General features: G+C 41.0%; 1 protein-coding gene across 3 annotated transcripts in view; it reads left to right on the forward strand.

Annotated features, from left to right (window-relative positions):
• blm (BLM RecQ like helicase) overlaps positions 1-15611 on the forward strand; it is a 144355-nt gene extending 128744 nt beyond the window's left edge. For all 3 annotated transcript variants that reach the window (XM_064335637.1, XM_064335638.1, XM_064335639.1), the window contains 2 exons: positions 13950-14154; positions 14442-15611. In XM_064335637.1, coding sequence (XP_064191707.1) covers positions 13950-14154; positions 14442-14619 — 383 coding nt within the window. In that variant the 3' untranslated portion in view covers positions 14620-15611. The remainder of the gene's footprint in view (positions 1-13949; positions 14155-14441) is intronic.
• The last annotated feature ends 10097 nt before the right edge of the window (positions 15612-25708 follow it).

Consider the following 25708-nt stretch of genomic DNA (forward strand, 5'->3'; position numbering starts at 1 on the left):
AAAGACGCTGCACCTAACAAAACGTGGTCAACGATTTTTCGTAATTTCTTGGAAAATACTATTATTATTGAGGACTTCTGGGCATAGCTAAGCCATATGTTTGCTGATAGACCTAGCTGACATCGTTTTCTGGAGGAAGACAGAAGCGAATAGAACAGTATCATTGATTTACTGTCTCTGTCTCCATCTACTGAACATAGATAAGATTTCATCATTGCTATGTAAGTATTACTGCTCAAAATATTTCGGTTATATACATTATTTTTTAAATTGAGTGTCTTTACATGGGTTAGTGGTATTATATAATGTGGATATTTCACACTGTAACGTAACCGTTAATTGGTAGTGTAATAATTTTTGTGAAGCATGCAACAGTGATGACGTGAGAGTTGGAACATTGCCAAAATGTGGTGGACAGTTGAAAATTGTTGTCATGTTGTCCCATCCCCAGACAAGAAAACATACGAGAGTACAGAGTATAGAAATACATACAAGAGTTAATTATTACACATTTAGGTACCGTACCGCATTGTGTGACAATATTTTTGCATTTTTAATCTGATAGCAATGTTTCATCTTAAACCTTCATAAGGGGCTCATTTATATGCTTTATAATGGACAAAAACCATTTTCTGGACCCCTAGATATTTTAGGCCACTCTACTGACGGAAAGCTTGTATTTCCCACTTGAAAGTGATGCAACAGTGAGTTTCTTGAGTCAAAACTGTTGATTTGTAGTGAAATACGTGAATATGTTTTGATTTACAGCAATGCATAATTTAGACATTTTGGATAGATTTGGAGACGCTGGGTACACTGCTTAGTTTTTGCTTCATAAATCTAGTAGTTCTACATATCCACCCTTGGATTTTATTAACTTGTGGTCAAGAAGTTTTTGATCCAGCACATGTATAGTTTAACCTGCTGTATATAAGCAATCTCTCAGTATTTTATTGCAAACTAAAAAAAGTGCAAATTCATTTTTGAATTTTGTGGCACTTTATTTCTTCCAAAATTATGAATATAAACTAATCTGCATTAGTATTGTAAATTGTACAAATGTCTTGCTTCATTTAAGCCATTTTTCAAGTCTCTGTGGTGTTCACATCTGGAGTTATAAAGCTTTAAATAAAATGGGCAAGGATTGGCAAGATTTGAGGTTAAGGTGACAAGTAGAGCAGGTCATGTTTCGCTGGTGATGTGTCCTTTAGAAGAGCTATGAAAAATGGCAATGAATTAACCTGGGACAAACTTAAATATTTTGTCAGTTTTTGACAAATTATCTTCTAAGAGGGAATAGTTATTCGTTCACTGAGCAAGGCCGACTTATGAAGGAATACCACCGCATAGCTACTGACTAAAGTTGATGCAATGCAACTAAGTTCTGAACGTTTCGTAATACAGAGAAAAATAATTAGAAATAGCCTCAGATGCTCAGAATGGTTCTCAGAACTGATTAAGTGACTCCACTGACATAGTTGCCTCAGTGAGGCGTGTTTCTTGTGGTAGGCCAGTTGAACGGATAGCATTAACATCAAACTCAATATGAATTGTTTGAAACAGGTAGCCTAACTATAACAACTTTGCTGGCATATTAGCTAGCTGATCAGCTAAGAACATATAGTATTCATAAGCAAATTGCTTCATTGTTAGATTTAAAAATTAACTGGTTGTAGAACCGTGCTTCATGCAATGCATCGACATTGACGGTAACCCTGAGCTACCAATCCATCGCAAATGGACAGTTTTTGGCTGCATCTTTCTCCTAACTGGTTGCCGGCCGGGTCAGAACAGTGTTACCAGTTCCAGTTTAGTTTTATTAGGCCTTTAGAGTTCAATGGAGAAAACCGGCAGGTCAGTTAGAGCATTTTCGCGCTCGTTCATATTGGGCATGTGACGCTTTACAATTGTGCGTCTATTGTTCCCTAACCTGAATGTAGGCATAGCATCTAAAAATGCAGCTAAAAGCGCTGAAGGCACACTTACGTCAGCAGTTAATTACCTTGTTTGTTTTGAATATTAACACGGTAGATAGAGTGATTAAATAAAAACGACTTCATACTTTTCTCACAAAAGAGTTGATTGGACTATTGTCACCAGCCGTGTTTTAGTCTGTGGCCGTCTTCACAGGGTTCTGCATCTTCAACCATTAAAGGGCTGGGTGATACCTATAATTTGTTATGTGATATAGCCTAGCTGTGCAATTGCTGTGGTCACAGCCTATGAGCTAGATTTCTGTAACAAAGTGTGATATACTGATACAGACACGCATTTTTCAATCACAGCAATATTTCTAAAATAATCATGAGGCCCCCTAAACTGGCTCCACACCCCTTGTCCTAATACTCAAGCTCCGCCACTGGGGAGTGGTCAAAGATAACGTGTTTTATGTGCAATGATTTTAAAATGGTAATAAGTCCCTTATTGCCTATATAACAAAAACACTATAATAAGAAAATAGTTTTGCAACATAGCCTATTGTTTCATGCTATTTTGACTCAGATTCTCACGTTCCAGCTACATCAAAATAGACACAGGTTTAATACAATTATTTATTAACGTACAAACAGAACATACACAAACTAATCTAAATGGGGAAACTGCTAAATACGGGAAGGTAGGGGTGCGGTTACGTGTGCACACGTGTCCCTTTGTGGACGAAAGGGGAAAGGGTAAACGGTGGGTTGGTCACGTATGTGTGGGGTACAGTGTAACCGGGGTGGCTGAATAGGGTTGCAAAATTCTGGGAATATTCAAGGATGGAAACTTTCCATGGGAATTAACGGGAATTTATGGGAATTAACCCCTTAGTGCACATGCCAAATCTTGCCAATCCTTGCCCATTTAGGGGGTACCCTATTTAAAGCTTTATAACTCCAGGTGTGAACATCACAGAGACTTGAAAAATGGCATAAGTGAAGCAAGACATTTGTACAATTTACAATACTAATGCAGATTAGTTTATATTCATAATTTAGGAAGAAATAAAATCCCACAAATGCAATTGTCTATTCGAAAAAGCAAAAATAATTGCTCTTTTTTAGTTTGCAATGAAATACTGAGAGATCCCATTTATAAAACAGGTTTAACTATACATGTCCTGGATCAGAAACTCCTTGGCCACCTATGCGTTAAATCTAAGAGTGGATATGCAGAACAACTAAAGGTCTACAGTATGAAGCAAAAACCTAGCAGTGTACCCAGTGTCTTCAAATCTATCCAAAATGTCTAAATTATGCATTGCAGTAAATCACAACATATTCACGTATTTCACTACTAATCAACTAGTTTTACTCAAGAAACTCCCTGATGCATCATTTTCAAGTCCATCAGTACAGTGGTCTAAAATATCTAGGGGTCCAGAAACATATATAAAATCTCTCCAAAAATCAATAAAATGATTATAAAGCATATAAATGTGCCCCTTATGTAGGCTTAAGATGAACCATTGATATCAGATTTAAAAATAATACAAAAATATTGTCACACAATGTGGTACAGTACCTAAATGTGTAATCATGAACTCTCATATGTATTTCTGTACTCATAAGTATGTAATGTTTTCTTGTATGGGGATGGGGCAACATTAAAACAATATTTAACCGTCCACCGCGTTTTGGTGATGTTCCAGCTTCTACGTCATATCTGGTGCATGAAACACAAACACTACTGAGCTACCAACAAACACTTGCGTTACAGTGTGAAATATCCTCATTGTAAAATACCACTAACCTATTTGAAGACACTCAATTTCAAAAATAACGCCTTCAACCAAAATATTTTGAATATTAATACTTACATAGTGATTATGAAATGTTATCTGTGTTCAGTAGATAGAGACAGACAGAGAATCAATGCTGTCGTTCTGCTCTTCTGACTTACTCCAGAAAACTATGTTGGCTAGGTCTATCAGCAAACATATGGCTTAGCTATTCTCAGAAGTCCTCAATAATAATTATTTTTTCCAAGAAATTACGAAAATCATCGATAACATTTCACCAGGTGCAGTGTCTTTTACTGCTACCACAGAGTGAATATTCTAGGTGGTGATGATGAGAGAGAACCTTCAGTTGCGCTGGGCTATGAACACTATTCCAAAAGTAAAATTAGACATGTTATGCAATGTTAGAAAGGTTATATTGTCACCTACTGAATAAATTAATTGTCAATCTGGTATTATGCACAGCTATTTTGGAAGGTAACTAGGTGTCACAAATGAGCGTATATTTTGCAAACGGATTGTCCAAGACAATATATTACCACTCAGTCTCAAGAGGGACATCTCTACATGTAAAACCAATGGTAAGGTAGTATATATATTTCAGATATTGACTGTAGAATGACATGGTATAATTTTAGAAAAAATTTGTCTTGTTTATTTCGTTATTCAGTGGGCAGCGTTTTCCCTGCTGTATTGGCATATCTTAAGGCTATTGTTGCGTTTATCTTGTTGCTATGACGGAATACAAATCTTTAGAGGTGAAAGAATATTTTATGAATGCCCAGATAGACACTATTGTCCTGTGTGTCATGCGTGGGGTATGTAGTTGCAGATAAGACTGCTGGGAGGGAGTGCTTGTGAAATAAACATCCGGCATGACAGTGGTGGTGCTGTGAAACTCCGTATTTGCCATAGTTGTCCTGAATCCTCTACTAATAAAACTAGAAGACAGAGTTTGTGTTTTCAACTCATAGTCTGGTTGCAGGAGCAATTAAAGTCTGAGTTGAACAATCTAGCTACGCTGGCATGCTGGCCACTAGAGGGCTTGCGTGAAGGACGTGGCGGCTGTAAGTTACCCAAGCTTCGCAGCTGTAAAGGAGGGTGGTGATGCAGATGGCTTGGTAGACGCAGACCTTCGTGCGGAGATGTAGGTTCTTGTTTTGAAAGACCCAGCGCCGGAGTCTCCCAAAGGCAGCTGATGCTTGTTTAATTCGGTTCTGGATCTCATTGTCAATGCTGCTGTCTTCAGAGAGAATACTCCCCAGATCTGAATGAATGATGGACCTACTGACAGTTGTTCATCAGCAACAGTGAAGGCTGGTGGTGTGGGTGGGATGGTGGCACTCCATTGGCAGACAACTTCCGTTTTGGTAGTGTTGACGGTCAGTCCCATCCTGCTGTACGCTCTCACTGCCGCCGCAAGGACAGACTGGAGGTCTTGTGGAGTGTGAGACACAAGAGCGCAGTCATCTGCATACTGCAGCTCAAGGACCCTTTCTCTATGCAGTTTGGTGTTTGCTTGGAGCCTCCTAATATTGAAGAGGTTGCCGTCTTGCCTGAATTCCACTGCCACACTGCTGCTGTCCTCAGTCTCCTTGTGGAGAAGCTGGGTGACACATAGGAAGAAGATGTTAAAGAGCCCCGGTGCTAGCACACACCCCTGCCTGACCCCTGTATGTACAGCAGTCATTCCATCGTGAAACTGGCGGAGGATGTTGACAAATTTGTTGGGGCAGCCAAACCTGAGGAGGACGTCCCACAAAAGTTCTCTCTGGACAGTGTCAAAGGCTTTGGAGAGGTTGACAAAGGCCATAAACAGGTCCTCGTGTTGTTCCCGGCACTTTTCCTGAAGCTGTCGGGCTGTGAAAATCATGTCGACCGTGCTCCTGTTCTTCCTAAACCCGCACTGTGATTTAGGCAGCATTGACTCTGTGATGTTGTTGATCAGCCTCTGAAGCATCACCTTAGCCAGGACCTTACCAGAAACAGCAGGGAGTGATATACCCCTACTGTTGCCACAGATGGCCTTGTCACCCTTGTTCTTGTAAATGGTAACAATATTGGCGTCTCTCCATTGTTGTGGGATGTTCTGATCAGCCCAGGCCTTGGTGATGTATTGGTGTGGAGTTCTTGTACAGAGGTACCCTCCCTGCTTTAGCAGCTCAGCAGGGATCTTGTCATTACCAGGGGACTTGTTGTTTCAGGTTGGGGGCTGGCTGAGGTTGTGAATGGAAGGAAGTTTAGGCAGTTCGTCCAGAATGGCGGGGTCTGCATCAGAGTCCTGATTAAGAAGGGTATCAAAATGTTCAGCCCACCTCAACAGGATACTATTCTGGTCCTTCAAGACTGTTAGACCATCTGCTGTTTTCAGGGGAGTGATGCAGCGATTTATTGGGCCGTAGATGGTTTTGACAGCATTGTAAAAATTGTGCATGTCATTTTTATCGGCAAATGACTGGATTTCCTGTGCCTTTTTTGCCCACCACTTGTTCTGTATGGTCCGAATAGACCTTTGCACTTCCCATCAAGCTCTCTGCCATTGCTGCCTGGTGATGTTGGATGAGGGGTTGTTTACGGTTGCCCGGTGTGCTTTGTGCAAGTTATGGATGGTATCCGAGTTATCGTTAAACCAGTCTTGGTGGTTCTTGCTCTTTATAGCCGATGGTTTGGGTTGCTGGCTCATAGAGAGCCGAGCTGATAGAGGTCCAATTCTGATCCATGGAGTTCTCTGAACTCAAGGAGAACTCCATCTCCCTTAGTTTCTCAGCCAGGGAGCGACGGAACTCATTTCTTGCATCAATGTTTCCCAGACGGGTGCAATCTAGCCGCCTCCCGTTAGGCCCTCGCAGCCGCAAGGGGGGGCGCACTTTCATGTGGACCTTGGTCATAATCATACGGTGATCTGTCCAGCATTCTGCACCTCTCATGGCACGAGTGATGAGAACATCTCTGATGTCACTGCGTCTCACTATGACATAGTCAATCAGGTGCCAGTGTTTGGAGTGAGGGTGCATCCATGATGTCTTATATTTAGTCTTCTGCTGGAAGATGGTGTTGGTTATGGTCAGGTTGTGCTCAGAGCAGAGAGTAATTAATCTCACGCCATTTGCATTGGCCCGGCCAATACCATGTCTGCCAAGCACTCCGCTCCATATCCTGTTGTTCTGTCCCACTCGGGCGTTAATCTTTGGCCTCACTCTCGGATGGCAGGGTTGGTGCATAAGCACTAAGAAGTGTGGCAAAGCGATTCTTGACCAGGGGGATACGAAGGGTCATTAGTCTTTCACTAATGCCAACAGGTGTTTCAGTGAGTCTTGGTAGTAGTGTATTCTTGATGGCCAGTCCCACACCGTGCAGATGTTGTCCTCCTGGGGGGTAACCCTTCCAGAAGAATGTGTAGCCCATCCCTTCCTCTGTTAGAGAGCCGTCATCCAGGAGCCTGGTCTCACTCAGAGCAGCAATGTCGATGTTATAGCGACTCAGCTCGGCAGCCACCAAGGCTGTTCTCCTATGGGGTCTATCAGAGCTGCCATACAAGTCCAGGAGAGTCCTTACGTTCCATGTTGCCAGTTTCAGGTTGTATGATTTCTTATTTTTATTTTTATTTTTATTTCGACCGCGGAAGTGGAATGACCCGATAGGTGCGGTATCCTATCCAGGCGTGGGTTGAGTGGGTTTTTAGGCCACCTTTTCTAGGCCCTTCCCCAGTTGGGGTGAGCAGTGCAGTAATCAGATATCCGCATGTTCTTAGAGAAAAGTATCTGCCCTCTGAAGATGATATGGAACAGTTGAACTCTCCATTCACTTTGGATGAGGTGCTGCAAGCAGTTATGTCTCTGCCTTCCTGAAAAACTCCAGGTTTGGACGGATATTCTGTAGAATTTTATAAAGCCTTTTGGCCTCAAATTGAGCCCGTTTATGCCCATGCTTACAGATTTTTTCGAGAATGGAATCCTGCCTGAATCAATGAAGACAGCTGTAATATCACTGATACATAAGAAGGATAAAGACGTTGCAGAATGTACTACATTCCGTCCAATTTCATTACTCCCAGTCTATTTCAAGATAATATCAAAATTAATTGCACATAGATTAGAGTATTTACTGCCCCAGTTTATTAATCCCGATCGGTCCAGCTTTGTAAAGGCACGATATGCTTCTGATAACATTCGGAGGCTATTAAATGTAATTGACCACTCGACCCTATACAATCGACCAGCGTTGGTATTATCACTTGACGCAGAAAAAGCGTTTGATAGGGTTGAGTGATCATATTTATTTTCTGTCTTGGAGAAATTAAATTTTGGTGATAGATGTATCGGGTGGATCAAGTCTATGTACAGCAATCCACAAGCTCAAATATGTGTAAACGGTACTCTCTCTGAAAAGTTTGGCTTATACAGAGGCTGCCGGCAGGGGTGCCCACTATCCCCGTTCTTATTTAATTTGGCTATTGAACCCTTTGCAGAGGCCATATGGGTCAGTAAAGAGATTTCCGGAATTCATATTGGGAAAACAGAGAATAGAATCTCATTGTATGCTGATGATATTATCTTGTACCTAACCGACCCAGAGAGATCAATCCCAGCAGTGCTAGAGCTATCAACAAATTTGGAAGGATATCAGGCTACAAAATTAACTAAGCCAAATCCAATGCCTGCCTATTGAGCTTGTGAATATCTAGTAAACTCAAGAGCATTTCACCCTTCACCGGGGCACAGAGCGGATTTAATTATCGGGGGGTGAATGTGTTTCCTAAACTTAAAGATTTGTATCATATAAACAACGCCCGACTACTCAAAAAGATTAAGGAAGAATTGGAACATTGGAATCTGCTTCCCATCTAATTTCTCGGATGAATTAACGCAATTAAAATTAATGTATTGCCACGATTTAGCTATCTATTTCAGTCACTGCCCTGTTATTTAGATAAAGCATTCTTTAAATCCACAAACAAATTGATAAGCTCCTTTATTTGGAAGAACTCCTCACCCAGAATAGCTCTTAAAACTTTAACTAAATCTAAACAGAAAGGTGGACTGGGACTCCCAGACTTCCAGTTGTACTACTGGGCCACCCAGACAAAGGGCCTGATTAGTTGGGTACAAAAACGCAGAACTGCTCATTGGACAGATATTGAAGAAGAACTTCGCTTTCCTACCTCTCCGACCTCTCTACCATTTATTAATGGTTAGCTCCTCTAATCCAGACGTGCCACCCTCAATTGGAAAGTCCCTGTTCACAAAGTGGAAAAAATATAATGGTACACATGAGTTTCAAAAACTGTTTACTGAAGGTTCCGTTAAATGTTTCTCAGATTTAAGATCAGAGTTTGAAATTCCAAAACAGGACTTTTATAAATACCTACAAATTCGTCACTTAATTACTACTCTGAGAGGGACAGGACGACTATCTCTGGGGTTGTCAAATATAGAGGAGATATTGGAAAGCACCACATCATTGAAAGAGAAAATCTCTTTGATTTATAGTGCTCTGTTAGACCATCATAGTTCTTCCCTGACCCCACTTAAGAATGTATGGCAAAAAGATCTGAAATGTGATTTTAGTGATGACCAGTGGGACATTATATGTCAGAATGTCTTTACTTCATTTTCTTGTAATAAAATAATTGAACAGAATTACAAATTTATGCACAGTATGTACCTTAGCCCCGTTCGTTTAAGTAAGATGTATCCTAACTCATCCCCTAGATGTCATCATTGTAAAACATGTACAGGGTCAATTATCCATGTTTTCTGGGAATGTAGAAAACTAAAACACTTTTGGGAAGCGGTACACGACCTGACTGCCATGGTTTTGGAAATTCCATTGGACATTACACCAGTACGGTACCTCTTTGGTACAGAACTGGACAGGACACTAGACCCCATATCTGTTAAGAGGATTGGAACTAACAAAGACCTCCAACATTTGATTTGTTCAAAAAAAAATTCTATGAAACATTACAACTGTAACAGTGAACTTATACTTTAAAAATGGTTTGTAATGTAATGTAAAAAATAAGGGGGATATCTTTCTGAGAACATGGGAACCCCTTATGGACCTCTGACCATCCGCCCAGCCCAGTTAGATGTGCCTTGATTTTATATAGAAAAGAGATAGATGTATTATGACTATAGTTTAAATTTATATTTATATAAATGTTTTTTTTTTAGTTCAGTCACTATTACTATTATTATTTTACTGTACCTTTTTTCTATATATATATATATATTTATTTTTTCTCTCCCTGAGTTTTATTTTCTCTGTACTATAACAATGATTGTTAAATGATGAAAACAAATAAAAATAATAATTGAAAAAAAAAGTAGGTATTTGCTTTAGAGAAATTGCAAAGAAAGCCAAGGTGTCAGTGAGTACAGTTTCTTACACCATCGAAAGGCACTTGGAAACTGGAGGAAACTCTGACAGGAAGAGGTCCGGCAGACCCAAAGCCACAACAGAATCAGAAGACAAGTTTCTGAGAGTCAACAGCTTGCGTGATAGCTGGCTCACAGGACAACAGCTTCAAGCACAGTTTAACAGTGGTCGAAGTAAGCAAGTCTCTGTTTCAACTAGAGAGGACTTCGAGCTGCAGGTTTGACAGGTCCAGTGGCAGTATGAAAACCATTGCTAAAATGGCTAAATAAGAAAAAGAGGCTTGCCTGGGCTATGACGCACTGGCAGAGGACTACTGAAGACTGCAAGAAGGTCTTATGGGACCGAGGAATCAAAATTTGAACTCTTCGGTTCATCACGCAGGGTTTTTGTACGCCGTCAAGTAGGTGAAAGGATGTTTCCTCAGTGTGTGACACCAACTGTCAAACATGGAGGAGGAAGCATGATGGTCTGGGGTTCTTTTGCTGGATCCAGAGTTGGCAACTTGCACAGAGTGGCACCCTGAACCAAAAGGGCTACCACAGCATTTTGCAGCGCCATGCAATACCCTCTGGTCAATGCCTAGTTGGCCAGGGGTTCATCCTACAGCAAGACAATGACCCAGAACATACCTCCAGGCTATGTCAGAACTATCTTAGAAGAAAACAAGACAGTAGGCTTCAAATCATGGAATGGCCAGCACAGTCTCCAGACTTAAACCCCATCGAGCTGGTTTGGGTTGAACTGGACAGAAGGGTGAAAGAAAAGCAACCTACAAGTGCAGCACATTTGTGGGAACTTCTGCAACAGTGTTGGGAAGATCTTTCCGAACAATATTTGATTTCCATTGTAAAACGAATGCCACGAGTGTGCTCAGCTGTTATATCTGCAAAAGGTGGCTACTCTGATGAGTCAAAAAATTACAATGGTCTACAACCTCCCCAGACATTCCCATGTCACCCCCCTGCTCACTGACCTCCACTGGCTGCCTGTTATGGCTCGCATCAAATTTAAGACCTTGGTGCTTGCATACCAGGCAGCTAAGGGGTCAGCACCAGGGTACATTCAGAGGATCATCAGACCCTACACACCAGCCAGACCTCTCCGTTCTGCCACCTCTGGACGCTTGGCACCTCCCCCTCTTCGCGTCTGTACTTCCCGCTCCCGTCTGCTGTCTGTCCTGGCCCCTCGCTGGTGGAATGACCTCCCCGTGACGGTCAGAACAGCAGAGAATCTCACCACCTTCAAACGCAGACTGAAGACTCATCTCTTCAGGCTGCACCTCTCCCCACCCCTCCCTAGCCTATAGTTTAGCTCACTGTACCTAGTTAGGATAATATGATTATGTTAGTGTATCTGGCAGGATTGTTTTTGTCTGATTAGGTGTGATTAGATGTGATTCCAGTGCTAGTTTGTACTTGGTAGGATTCTTGCTTGCTGAACAAGCTTACTCTACAGGGTTGGAGTCCTGATCGATGTGGTCACTTCTGGCACTACGATCCTTACTTCACGCTAGTGTTTCTTTTGCACCTCTACATCATGAACCAATGCACTTGTTGTACGTCGCTCTGGATAAGAGCGTCTGCTAAATGCCTATAATGTAATGTAATGTAATGAATGAATTGTGTTAAACAGAACGATTCCATGATTTCTTTTTTTATCTCCAATTGTTTATTTGTTCTATGCTTTAATTTCAAAGTACATTAGGACAACTTTGTAAATTTCAATAAAAACTGGAAAAATGGAGGTGTTCTAAAACTTTTGACCGGTAGTGTATGTAAAAGACGATTACAGACTGAAAAAATGTTTGGATCATTTTAAGAGTAGAAATAAAACATTAAGTCCATTCCCTCATGATCATCAGATGCATTCTGTAATAAATTGAACGTGTGTAATCCTTTTAAACTGAAACTAGTTGTGTTAATATACACAAATATAATCAAAAATAATTGCATTACACATTTGTGCACAATTTATTTTATTTTCAATGTATAATTATATGAGCAATTAAATTAGAAAATCCATGTATAACACCTTACCTCAACTACACTCACATGTTATGATCTTCTCTTTATCTGGCATGAAATATTCTAAAATATTTGTCTTAATGCTAAATATTGTCAGATTGATATTACTAGATAAGGTTAATTATCAAATTGCAATTGGTGTATTGAGTTATTATACACTCAATCGTGATTTAATGTTGTGAGAATTACCATTTAGGGAACATGATTACCAAACATGATTACTTTAGGTATCGGTTACCGGGAGATGATGAATCATTTCTTAGTGGTGCCGGCTAGGGAACTCGGAACTGCGGTACTATCCGATTCTAATAGCCCACGCTCACTTCAAGTTTTCAGGTTCACACCCCTTGCATGGTTAACAAGACACCAACATTTGTTCCTATGCCTCCACTATATGCAGATAGATTGTTAAACACCCCACTGTCATCTTATAGCCTTTGATCTCCGAATTACAGGTGTCTGGCATAAGGGATTTGGAGATCCAGAAGGGAAGTGTTAGATAAGGTTGGAATGTTGAGATGAACAGACACAGGCTCATTTGGGAGCTTACAAAGGGATATTGTGTTTTATATCCTCAGTGAGAGGAAAAAAGAGGACAACAGAGAACGGAAAATAATTTTCAGTTCTGCAATATTTTAATACAAAGCAAATAGCCTATTAATATTAGTCATACGACACCAGACGGATTTAAATTCAATTAATCTAACTATTTGCCATTCTTCCATGCTTTCCCTCCTTCCTTTCATCCTTCAATGCAAAATGTTAGCACAAACAGGAAAACGGACCAGGTTACATTTATGCAACAAATGAGCACTTGAGGAGTACAGTTGCCTAGTTAAAGAAATGCTCAAGGTTCAAGGAGGTGGAGCATGTCACTTATTACACCAGAATGCCACTGAACTTATTTGATCTGAGACGCTGTCACTAGTTACGCCAAATGTCTGCAACACAGGATAATACTTAAAGTGTTTTAGGGTTTCATTTGACGCATATGCCTTTGCATTATCAATAAACAACACAAATGTCAGACTAATGTCTGCATTTATAGAACGCAGTGTATTTTTTCCTTGTGTTTTGGCTCTTCCTATCTGTGTAAAAAAAAATGCAGAATACTGTGTTAACGCGATTTCTGAGTGTGATATAAACTTGTTGACCACAAGCACATACTGTAATTGAGCATAATTAAACAGAAAAGATTGAGTCAATGATTTTGAGTTAAAAAAATCACTAAGCAATGCAGGCCTGTAAATTGTATGGCACAAACACTATCTTGAATAAAAAGTTGCCCCCCCTCCCCCAGATCTCGAGGGAAGTCGTGTCTAAGATGAATTAAGTAAAAGTGTTATTGTAGGTAGAAATTGAGAGAAAAAATGTTTGTACTTGTTTGTTATTCAATAAATGTGCATTTTTTTAACTACAGTTGGCCTAATACTTTTGGCTTCTACTGTACATGCGATGTCAGTGTTCTAAGAGTGCCTGTGATGTCATTGTTCTGTCAGCACGTGTTGTCCCAGCGCATCCTACAGCCAGACCCTTCTGGACTTAAGTGCTCTTAACGCACCAGGACTGCTGTTTGAGATCCCTGCTTTAGATAGTGAATCTCTTCTGTAGTCTCCTGATTTTCGTCTATACGACATGGGATTCGGATTAGGATGAGGTTGGAAAGATGGTTCTTGTGGCTTTGAAACAGGCAGCTGATAGCACATTCTAAATCTTATCCAGATTCTTCTCTCCCCCTCTTTACCAACATTTGTCCTGTTTTCCTCTGACTTACAACTGCTGTCTTTGCCTTTTCGTTCTGCTCCTTCATTCTCTGTTTGCAGTTGAGCAGCCGGAGAACACAGACAGAGGTGAAAGATGGATTGACTTGGGGGAGAACAGAGGAAGAGCAGAGGAAGAGGAGGGTGAAGGAATGTTCAGCAACTTTAAACGGCGGAACCGCAGAGGGGAGAAGCGCAAGAAAACCTCTTACTTCAAGAAGCCTAAGAGACGCAGAGGAGGGCACAGTAACCAGAGCTCTTCCATAAGGTGAACCTGCTCCCCTGGTAATGTACGTGATCAGAAACGGGCTCCACTGTGTTTACACATCCTCATGCTCTTTTAAATTGGTAAATTGATCATTGAGGAAGTACTTGCTTGTGTAGCACAGCTGGAGGAGACCATGGTAAAATTACTGATTCTTGTGTTTTAAAAAAAGTTACTTTTGTGACTCACCTGACCATCTGTTGTGCTGTTTCTTCAATATTACCATAAATCTTTAGCCCTCCCCGATGGAATTCATTGGTAATTACACCTCCACCATCTCTCCTTGACAGCTACAGCAGCAGTAGCAGCAGCAGATCGTGGATGCCGTCTCTGAAAGGGAAAGTCCAGGGTGCTCAGAACAGCACTGCACCATATGCTGCCGGAAGAAGGCCAGGCATCATGGCACTACCCACCCCACAGACCCACCAACGACCCTTCCTCAAACCTGTCTTCTCTCAGCTGGGTTAGGTGTACAGTGGGTGTTTTGTTCCTTTAGAGACTTTTACCCAACACTAAAATTACTGAACTCTGCCATTGTAATTTATGTCAAAACGTTTATTTATCAATTTTAATAATTCCTATGTGCTCTTCAGGTTACATTCTGATGTTCTTCGGGTTTTTACCCTCGGTTTATGGTACAATTACCTGCTACAGCAAAGTAATCACGTATGGCCTTGCTTTTTTGTATTATCATCATTGTAAGTACAGATTACATTTATTTTAACAGTTCTGTTGGCACCTAGAATTTCTGAAGTGTTGTATGTCAGAAAAGCAGTCGCATTGCAGTCACTGGGAAATATTTGGCCCTTGTTCAAGGTGTATAGATAAGCCTGCCATGTTGCCCCAACGTGAGTGAGTGAGTGAGTGAGTGAGTGAGTGAGTGAGTGAGTGAGTGAGTGAGTGAGTGAGTGAGTGAGTGAGTGAGTGAGTGAGTGAGTGAGTGAGTGAGTGAGTGAGTGAGTGAGTGAGTGAGTGAGTGAGTTTTTCACTTTGCCATTTCCTTTGTATTATTGACATTCTTTGACAGATGCTCAGTTCTGGCACCAAATCTGACTTCAGTTTGTTATCCAGAATCCCATTCCAACTACTTCATTAATATCAGAAATTAACTTAGAACTAGCTTTAATTATCATGAGCATTTGTTACTACTTATAAAGATATGCTGTTTACATTGGTACACATTTGAACAGTGTACTTCATGGCTTTGAAATACAGTCTTTACAGGCAACGCTTTTGTGACTTGGTGATTCCAGTTTATAAAGTCTCCCCAGTTGTGTTGGCTACTACAGCAGTTATATAATTTCATTCTTTAAAAGTCAAATGCAATCTCTAAAAAAGATTATAGGAAGCCAATGTGACATTTGACTCAATTTGATGTTCAGAATTTAGTCTGTGGTTCTGCATCTGTAAGCCTGCTTACAAATAAAAAGAAGAAAAATGTAATATAGCGACAAAATAAAGGGGGTTGTCTGGACTGTTTAGCAAATCAATAGCCTAATGAAATGTTAGGAACTTTGGGCATGAGGTGTGCTTCAGCTATTACTTTTTAAATGTCATTACAAATTTCAGCAGCCAAATCAAGGGGTTTGTCTGTGACATGGTAGCCTAAAAAACGAGACTGTAACAAACGTTTTTATGACCACTCTACCTCTTTCATTGCATTATTACATTTATCAGCTTAGGATGTTTGAGTGGAACTGGGTGTTATTTGTGCGCTGTGGTTAGTTTGGCATCAATAACAATTAAAAATGTATTACAACAACATTGAACACATCACACAATCATCCAACATTACCGAACATGAGGTGTGAAATGTAAGGCAAATTGAGTGTGAATGACTGCTTGTACATGTGCCATGAGATCAGTAAACAAGTGTTGCATAGGCAAAAAGAAAGCCAACGACAAAAAATAAGCAGACTGCACAACCACAGTCGCCATGTTGCATGGAGGAGAGTAAAGTGTCAGCTGCCATAGAGTGCCAAACAGTCTTCTAAATAGAGGCAAGACAGGTGTTGCCAATCAAATCAGGTTGAGCATTGCCACTACCCGACACCTGTGAATTACGTCCCCATCAGCAGGGAAACAGAGGGGCACAAAAGACACTATTGTCACACCCCCCACCAGAAGATCGAGGTCCTGATTCAGGGCCCTCAAAAAAATCAGTCACCACAAGTGAGAACAGATAAAAATGACACACCGCATAGGGAAAATGTTACCTGGGAACGCATTGCCCAATACAGCAACCTTTCATAACACACTCCACGGGTGGGACACCCCAGCGTCCCAGAGCGCCATCACTCTTAGGAGAAAGCATATACTTTAGACCAATTCAAAGGAATAACGCTTAGAACACCAATAATTTCTGAAGTACAAATACTTTTCCTTTTTTTCCTACTGTACCTTACCTTTAGAGGAATTAGCATAAAGAAAGTTACCATCCCCCAGAACAGGACTCGAAAGTATGTAGAGAGTAGAGAGAGTGGAGCCCGAAACGCAAACAAACCTTTAGGCAAGGCCCGGAACAAAGCATCTGCCAACACATTTTCTTGCCCCTTAAAGTGTTGTACCTGCCGGGGGTAACTCTGACAAAACGCTGCTTAATAGAGGTGGCGGAACCAACATCAGTGTTCTATAACAGCAGTTTGAGGCTGCATATCTGGAAACAAAGCTAAATGTGACTTACTCAACCCAACCATGTCAGAACCATGTCTCAGCATTTCATCCAAATAATCAAACCAAGTTTCCAAATTACACAAATACTCAGAATTATTAAGCCGACCTTGAAACACTGGCTCTGCAGGCAACTCAAAATCTTCCTGGCTCTCAGGCAAACTGGCCCCACCAACAGTCAGTAGTGTCAGGTTCACCAAAGACCTCTGCAAGCAAGACTGAGTTGGAGGCAACAGGAGTTCCAGAGACTTCTTTTGCAGGAGAGACCAAAGGCTGTGGAAAATAGCATTCTTTCAAGAGATTTATGTGGCACTGCAATCGGTTTTTCTGTCAGGTGTTTGTATTAATTAATTGCAATCGGACACATGCCGTACAAACACTATTAACTTGGCCTGAAACAGGGAAAACCAACAACTGGCAACAAAGCGAGCACCTGGTCCCGAGGATGAAAATAACGACTCGGATTTTCCGACCTGAAAATGTGACCCACATGAATCATGCAGATCCGTAAAAAATGTTTTTATTTTAGGGGGGGGGGGGTGTTTAAGCTGCCCAAGTGAAATGGAGAGGATTTTTTCTCCTTTCCAAGTATCCATGAGGATGTTTGTTTGCGTTCAGCTCGAGCTCAACATGCCCAATTGCACACCTGCGTACAGTAGCTGTGTCGTTCTGCGCTCGCGCTTCCCGCCTCTGCTCTAGTTTTCTGCCTTGCGCATATCGGATAGTCACACAAATAGTCAACCAAATTGAAGATGGGCTCAATACTCAGCCGGAGAATTGCTGGTGTTGAGGATATTGATATCCAAGCCAATTCAGCGCACAGATACCCTCCCAAATCCGGTAAGTAGGTGTTTATCCATTTACCTGTTCGTAATCTGCATATAGTTTGTGTGCAATTTAGCTATTATTTCCAAGTGCGCGCTGTAGCTAGTCAGATGGCTAGATAAATGTAGCTACCACTAGCTTACCAGTGTTTGTTAATGCCCATGTTGTTGGATGTCAGGTGTCCACATACTTTTGGCAATGTAGTGTAGCTGCAAGCAGCGATATACAGGATCAAACCAGACATTCAACACCAAGGGTGGTCAAATCCATTCCTGCAAGGCTAGTGTCTAGTGCATACGGGCGTTTCTACTTTGCCCCATGTGAACAGGTTGGATGGGCTGGGGAGGACATTGTAGACCCCCTGAATCAAGAACTTGATCCTCTGGGGGTTCCACCTCCAGATGTCCTGCCAGGTGACATTCCGCTCCATCGCCTGTTCCCACTTCATCCAGGCACCCCCTTGTCGCATTGCCACTGTTGTCCACATTATCTTTTCTCATTGAATCTGCAGGGCACTGCAGGCTCTCTGATGTTATTTGGTGACATAGGATACATTTTGTCCAATCAGTAGGATGAATGTCCTTAACTTGACCAGTGTCATTTTGGAGATTTTGACAGTTCTTGTCTGCCATGTTTTTGCCCTAAATGATAAAAACATTAGTGAATAGAAATTCTGGAAAGCATTTCATGGTTTGATTGTGTCACCTATAAATGTGCATTGTGCAGTACTGTGTGCGCTAACTTTTGTCCTGTTAAATTTATTATTAGCTAGCTAGCTAGCATCTACAATAGTCCATATTATGGCTATTAATTTTCTCAGTTTCTTTGATAATTGACTAATATTTTATTCAGTAATACAATAAAAGGTTGTTTTCAACAGTGCAATCATATATTTCAGAGATATATTTTAAAAATCCTCTCAGGAAAGTGTATTTTTACTTACCTCTCAGGCAGAGTGCAGCGCTGTTACCAAGGTGACAGTAGAGTGACAGTTCATCAAGAGGGAAGGCTGCACTGAGAAAATCAACTAAAATAAGTGCTTCCCCCTTGTGGACACTAACATAATAGACAATTCTGGCCCCAGAGAGTGATTGTAAATTAAAGATTACATGAAATATGCTTGAAATTTCATTCTGCATCTTCTCAGATATTGCGATTTCATTGTAATCCTTCTCACAACGTCACTGAATTCACCATTAACAATTCGCCTGAACAGTTTATTATGTTGTATAGGGTATCATTGTAATCCTTGACCATCAAAACATAGGGGTAGACATCACCTGTTATGTGTTATCATGTTTGGTTCAGGAGATATGATGCAAAATACATAATTTGGTTATGGCGGAAAGTAAAATGGCTGCACGAGGCGTTTTTGCGATGGCTTCATTTCTGAAAATGTTCAGGGCACCAAACTGTACAAGTGTACCAAGTTTCATGCTTTTATGAAAAAGTGAACATCACATATCTCCTGGACAATATTGGGTTTTTTTACTGTCTGGTTGCTACGATGACGCATGACTAGATGACACACTCGCTTGCAATACCGCGTTGGCTATTGACACAGCATCATATAGTAGCTAATATCATTATCTCAGATAAAAAACAAATGTGTGATGCATTCAATCACCATTTTATTTCGGCTGGTTATTTATTTGAGAATACAGCGAGGTCCTCTGGAAATGTAGATCCTACACTGCTTATGTGCTCACTGCCACTTCATAAAGGCTTGCTAGCCAGCTAGCTTGCTAAAGTTAACCAAATATGTTAGCTAGCTAGCTCGCTTGATAATGAGGATTGATAAACATAGTGGTTGTATTAACGCATTTAATTAAAAACTTGTTCATTGTTGAGTACTGTTGAGAAAAATGTGCAATCTGTGTGGAAGTGCACATAAATAAATAAATATACATACCTTTATTGCAGCAATCGAATCTGTGCAGACAAGTCTTGCTGTGCTGTGGAGACTATTGGATGAGTAACGAGTGACAAACGTCTTATTACAGAAGTAGCGCGTCAGCTGCTGCAGTTCACACTTTATTAGACCTCCCTCCACTGGATAATTCTAGTAAATAGCAAATACAACGTTCAAACAGACAAGTACAGGATAAATAGTCAATGTTTTTTTGTTTATTATACTTATTTAAAAATCGGGACACATCGGCTGCATAACTGCCGATCCCGATGTCGTCAAAAAAAGTCAAATAATGGCGATATATCGGCCAAACCGACATATTAGTTGGGCTGTAATGGAGACACTATTAACATAACTTTTCAGAACAACGTAAATGGTACTACTTTAACTTAAACATATAGAGGATCACAATAACTAACTTAATACTTCCTCCAGTCAATTACAGCATGAGCATCGTGACAATATTGGAAATATCTCTCATCACGCTAGGCACATACAAATGCGTGGTAAAACTTACAAGATATAAACATAACAATGAAGCAACAGGCACTTACTTTCCGTCATTGACTCAATACTCGGAATATCACAAACTGGATCACACGGGAAGAAATAAGGATGCTAATCATCACAGGTAAGTGAATCTAAACTATAATGTGATGCACGCTGAAATTGAGCACTCACGCTTTCCACACACAGTGCCAAAGATAACACTAGCGAGGTACATACGTCATTTCCTATACCTAGAGAACATGAGTATTAAAGTGATAAGCACCCAGAAATGTCCGAGCCTTTTATACATGCTATGTGTATCGGTGAAGTTCGTAACATGGCAACAATGAGTATGTGTCGTCCATGTCGAGCAGAAAAGCTACTTATTCTTTACATATCGGCTAGTGAATCAGCTTGTCATCAGTAGACTAATGGGGAGTAATATTAAGAACAATAGATTTATGTAATAGCCTTTATAATTCTACGACATATTCTGCCCCTTAGTATAGCCTCATTTTCATACAGTAAGAGTGCAGGGTGTCATGCAGTAAGAGTGTATCAGATTAAGAGTACACAGTTCATTTATATAAGAGGTTATCTGTTCTATTCTAAAAGAAAAGTACTGTGAATGTCTAATTGCAGGTTATTGTATGAGTTAATGAGTCATTATTTGATTGTTTTGTTGAAGTGAAGCGTTGCATTGGTAGCTTTGTGATTCTAGATTCAGTATATGATGTGAGTGACCAGATCACTGCAGGTGAAATACAGTGCTCTGATCCTATTTTGTATTCTTTTTGTATATCTTTCACACAGAAAATAAGTGTGTTATGCCAGACTGAGGCCTGTGCATCATTTTGTGCTTTTTGTGCCTGTAGCACACACAATACTCTAAGTTTGGTCTATCAAATGTATTGTATAAGATTAGTATAACTTCCTTGGATTTATACGCAATAGTTTTGGTTATATATCCCAGCATCCTGTTGGCCTTTTTTACTGTTACAGCACAGTGCCGAGAACCTTTGATCAACCATTACTCCCAAGTCTTTTTCAAATTGAGCACATTCCAATTTTAGTCCCATAAAGTAATCCTGCCTAATGTTTTTATTTCCCACATGCAGAACTTTACATTTGGCTATATTAAATTTAATTTGCCAGGTTTCTGCCTACTTCTCGATTTTATTTAAATCTTCTTGGATTACTTTAGTAGATTCCAAACTATTAGCTGGGCCTCCCAGTTTTGTATCATCTGCAAATTTGACTAATGTACTTTATATGTCCCTGTCAAGATCATTGATATATATATGAGGAAGAGTAATGGTCCCAGCACCGATCCTTGTGGGACTCCACTTCCAACAGTTCCATGCTCAGACAATATCCCTCCTAATACTACTCTTTGTATTCTACCCTGTAGTCAGTTCCGAATCCACTCTGAAGTACATCCTCTAATTCCTACCTTTTCAGTTATAGAAAGTTATTTTAGATAAACATACTGATTTTAAGGATAGTCAGCGTTTACTCCAGTTTCTACCTCGAAACATCTGTAAGAAACTGGTGGACGGACTTTCAAAAAAAGGGACCATCTTCAGTTATGGTGTGTTACATCTAGCTGCTCGGTGAAATCCTGCAACCTGTACTGAACCTGTATGTATGCTTAGAACACCTTTAGGATATATAGATCTAAATCCCTGCTTTGCTGTATAATAAACGCCTTCTTGCCTTTTATAATAATAATAATAATAATAATAATAAACTTTATTTGTATAGCACTTTTCAAAAACAAAGTTACAAAGTGCTTTACACACATAAAAATAAATTAATTATACAAGATGTAGATGACAGCTTAAGGGACACATTAAAACAAAGTATATGAATAAATTAACATGAAAATAGGAGCAGCATGAAAGAGGGCCAAACAGAGGAACAGATACAAGGTTAAAAGAATATAGTAAATAACAGGATGTTAAAAAATACAACAATAAGAGTGCTAGGATAGGAGAGATATGGTCAAATTTTTTGGAGCCAGTTAAAAGCCGAGCTGCAGCGTTCTGTACTAGTTGAAGACGATGGAGGGACTTTTGGGTGAGACAGGTGTACAGAGAGTTACAATAGTCAAGGCGTGTAGGAATAAAAGCATGAACGACTTTCTTCAGATCAAAGATGGACAGAAACCTTCTTTACATGTTCTAGGTTGAGGTCAGGATCGAAAATGATGCCCAGGTTTCTAGCAGTGGGCTTTAGATTTGATGAGAGTGGACCGAGGTCAATTTCAATCTGGGCTCTGGCATGGAGTAGGCCAAACAGTATAACATATTTTTTATCATTAAGCTGGAGGAAATTATCAGACATCCAACTTTTGATGTCCGCTAGACACTTATGAAGGGTGGCTATGCTGGCTTGATCATTTGGGCTGATTGGTAGATATAACTGCGTATCATCGGCATAACAATGAAAATGTATGTTATATTTGCGTATAATGTCACCTAAAGGGAGCATATACAGGGAGAAGAGGATAGGGCCCAAAATCGAGCCCTGGGGGACACCACAGTGTATTGGGGCTGGGGATGATATTGAATTGCCTTTGCTGACGGAAAAGTGTCTACTGCTTAAATATGTTTCAAACCACTTGAGGGCAACACCGGAGATGCCCACACAGTTCTCCAGGCAGTTGATGAGGACTGCATTATCGATCATGTCAAAAGCGGCACTCAGATCCAGAAGGACAAGGATAGAGCAATTACCTGAATCGGCTGACAACAGAAGGTCATTGGACACTTTCAGGAGGGCAGTTTCCGTGCTGTGGAGGGTATGGAAGCCTGACTGAAATTTTTTGAATAGGTCATTATTATTCAGATGAGTTACCAGCTGAGTAAAAACAACTTTTTCTATAACCTTAGACAGAAAAGGGAGTTTAGAGATAGGTGTGTAGTTGTTCAGAGAGGAGGGATCTAGGTTTGGTTTTTTGAGAAGAGGAAGGACCAAGGCAGTTTTAAAGTAGGCAGGAAAAAATCAGGAGGAAAGGGAGCTGTTAACGATAGAATATGAGGACCAACAGTGGATAAAATCTCCTTCAGTAGTCTAGTAGGAACAACATCTAATTTGCAAGTGGAGGCTTTCATGTGAGCTAGGGTTTTAAGAAGGGTTTCCAGGGATATTTGCTCAAAGGAGCAGAAGGAGCCAGTGGGCAAGTTACTTCTACTCCTTTAGAGCTAGCCGCGTTTAATAGGGGTTGGGTGCTGTCCATCTGAGATCTGATAGAACCGATTTTTCCTGTGAAGAAAGTAAAAAATTGCTCACAAAGGTCAGGGAGAGCATGCATGTCAAAGTTATGGGGAGCACCAACAATACGCTCAATAGTATTAAACAGGTTTCTTGAGTTTTGATAATTTTTGGAGATCAAGGTGGAGAAATATTTCGCTCTTGTATCTTTAACCGCAGCATTATAGTTTCTCATTAGGTCTTTCATAATTTCATAGAATACCAGTAATTTGTAGGTTTTCCATTTACGTTCAGCTTTCCCAAGTTCTCTTTTAAGGGCATGAGTGTGATCATTCAGCCAGGGGGAAACCCTGGTGGACAGGTTAGTCCTGCTTTTAAATGGTGCCACTAGGTCCAGAGTATCCTGACAAATACTGTTAAAATAATTGAGCTGATCATCAGTGGAAAGACAAATAGCTGGGGCAGTTGCAGTGGAATTAAAAGCATTACAGAATTTGCTGGCAGTTTGAAGGGTTAATGATGCATGAGCGGGTGGGGGCAGACAATTTTCTAGAGGGAGAGGCAGAGAACATATTAAAAACAATGCTGAGATGATCAGAAACACACACATCAGTAGTTTCCAAATTTACAATGCTCACACCAGAGGACAGCACAAGATCGAATGTGTGGCCTTGGTTGTGCGTTGGCCCAGAAGCATGAAACACCAAGTCGAAGGATTCTGTTAAGTTAAAGAACTCCCCAGCCAACACATTGTTAGGGAAACACACATGAATGTTAAAATAACCAAGAACGATAACTCTGTCATTTTTCGGCATAACTAAAGATATCAGGTCAAAGAATTCAGTAATAAAAGAGCCATTTGGTTTAGGAGGACGGTATACTAAAATAAACAAAGTGGGCTGTCGCTTATCTAGACAAAAGGCAAGGTACTCAAATGAGGAGAATTCACCAAATGAAACAGGTACATATATAATTATCATTATAAATGACAGCTACTCTACCACCACGGCCAGAGAGTCTAGGTTTCTGTAAGTAAGAGAAAGTGAAAATAATCAATATTATTTGATGTAAAAAAAGTCATTGTAGATGAACGACTTGTTATTAAACGACCTAACATTTAACAGAGCAATTTTAACTTGGATGGGAGCTGTGTGTGCGGAGGTAGGCTTATTCAGGGGAGAACGATGTACATAGATTAGGTTGCTAATACTAACCCCAGAGCAATTAGGATTTCCACAAACTTTGTTTCCAATTTTAAAAGGGATTAAGCGATTGGGGGAGCTACTCAAAGAGGTAGTGGTTCGACAATGTGGGGAAGAAAGCGAGCGCCGATTATTGACCAGTGTTGAGTCCAGGTGTGCGTGGTGAGTAATTAGTCACTTGCGTCCGGAGGATTGGACCGAGTAAAAAATGTTTGCGGAAAGACTTCTGGCACCCAGGGCATTGCAGTGGATTCCATCGTCCTTGTAAAAGGCTCTGTGCTCTCAAAAAAGTTTGCAATTGTCAATAAAAACCATATTGGACGACAAGCATACAGACTGTAGCCGTGTATGGAGACTGAGGATTCTACTGAAACGACCCGGAAGCCGACTGAAAGTGGGGATTGGACCAGAGATAAAAACATGTTTGCCACAGGACTTGAGTAAGTTAAAAAGATGAGAAAAGTCACGTTTCAGTATTTCCGATTGTTGTTTTGAGGTATCATTTGTGCCAACATGGACTATAACGTTACGAACGTCAGGGTATTTTTCAAGAAGGCTCGGGGTATGCTCCAAAATATCTAGGACCGTAGCACCAGGAAAACAATGGGTCACTGCAGTTTTAGCCCTGATAATCCTGATAATGGAGTCACTGATTATCAGTGAAACCTGAGAGTGAGGCGGTGGGCTTCTGACCTGCGAGTTGTCTGTGTCCCGAGGGGCAGGCGGGGGACATCGGTCCGGTGGGGGTTCTGTAGCCCGGGAGGTAACGTTGGCTGCAGGACGACGATGCTCCCGGCAGCGAGAAAGACGCATACGCAGTTCAGCAGCGCCACTTGGGAAGGAAGATGGCTGAGTGGAGGGCTCCCGCTGTCTGGATGGGGGAGGGCTGTCCAACTCCGCGAGGGCCTGATACCGGTTTGTGTTATCCAGCTGAGGGGGCATCAGGCTGTAGGTTGTAGGGGTGACCGCTTCCCCGCTGATTGTTTCCCCGGACGCCGACCCAAGGCCCCAACCCAGAGGGTGTGGAGCAGGTCAGGGTCTTCGGTTTTGTTCTGAGCCAGGGCCAGGGATCCGCCACAGGAGCAGACGAGATGATGGATGGTACCAGCTCACCCGTGGTGTTGGGACCGAGCCAAGGGAGAGTGGCGTCGTCATCTGCCACGAGAGGCCAGTGCCACCAGAGAGTCCAGAAGCTGCTCATCCTCCTTTATTTGACATAGTGTGGAGATACTGCCTTCAAGTT

This window comes from Anguilla rostrata, chromosome 5, assembly GCF_018555375.3.
Source record: "Anguilla rostrata isolate EN2019 chromosome 5, ASM1855537v3, whole genome shotgun sequence".
NCBI classification, from domain to species: Eukaryota; Metazoa; Chordata; class Actinopteri; order Anguilliformes; family Anguillidae; genus Anguilla; species Anguilla rostrata.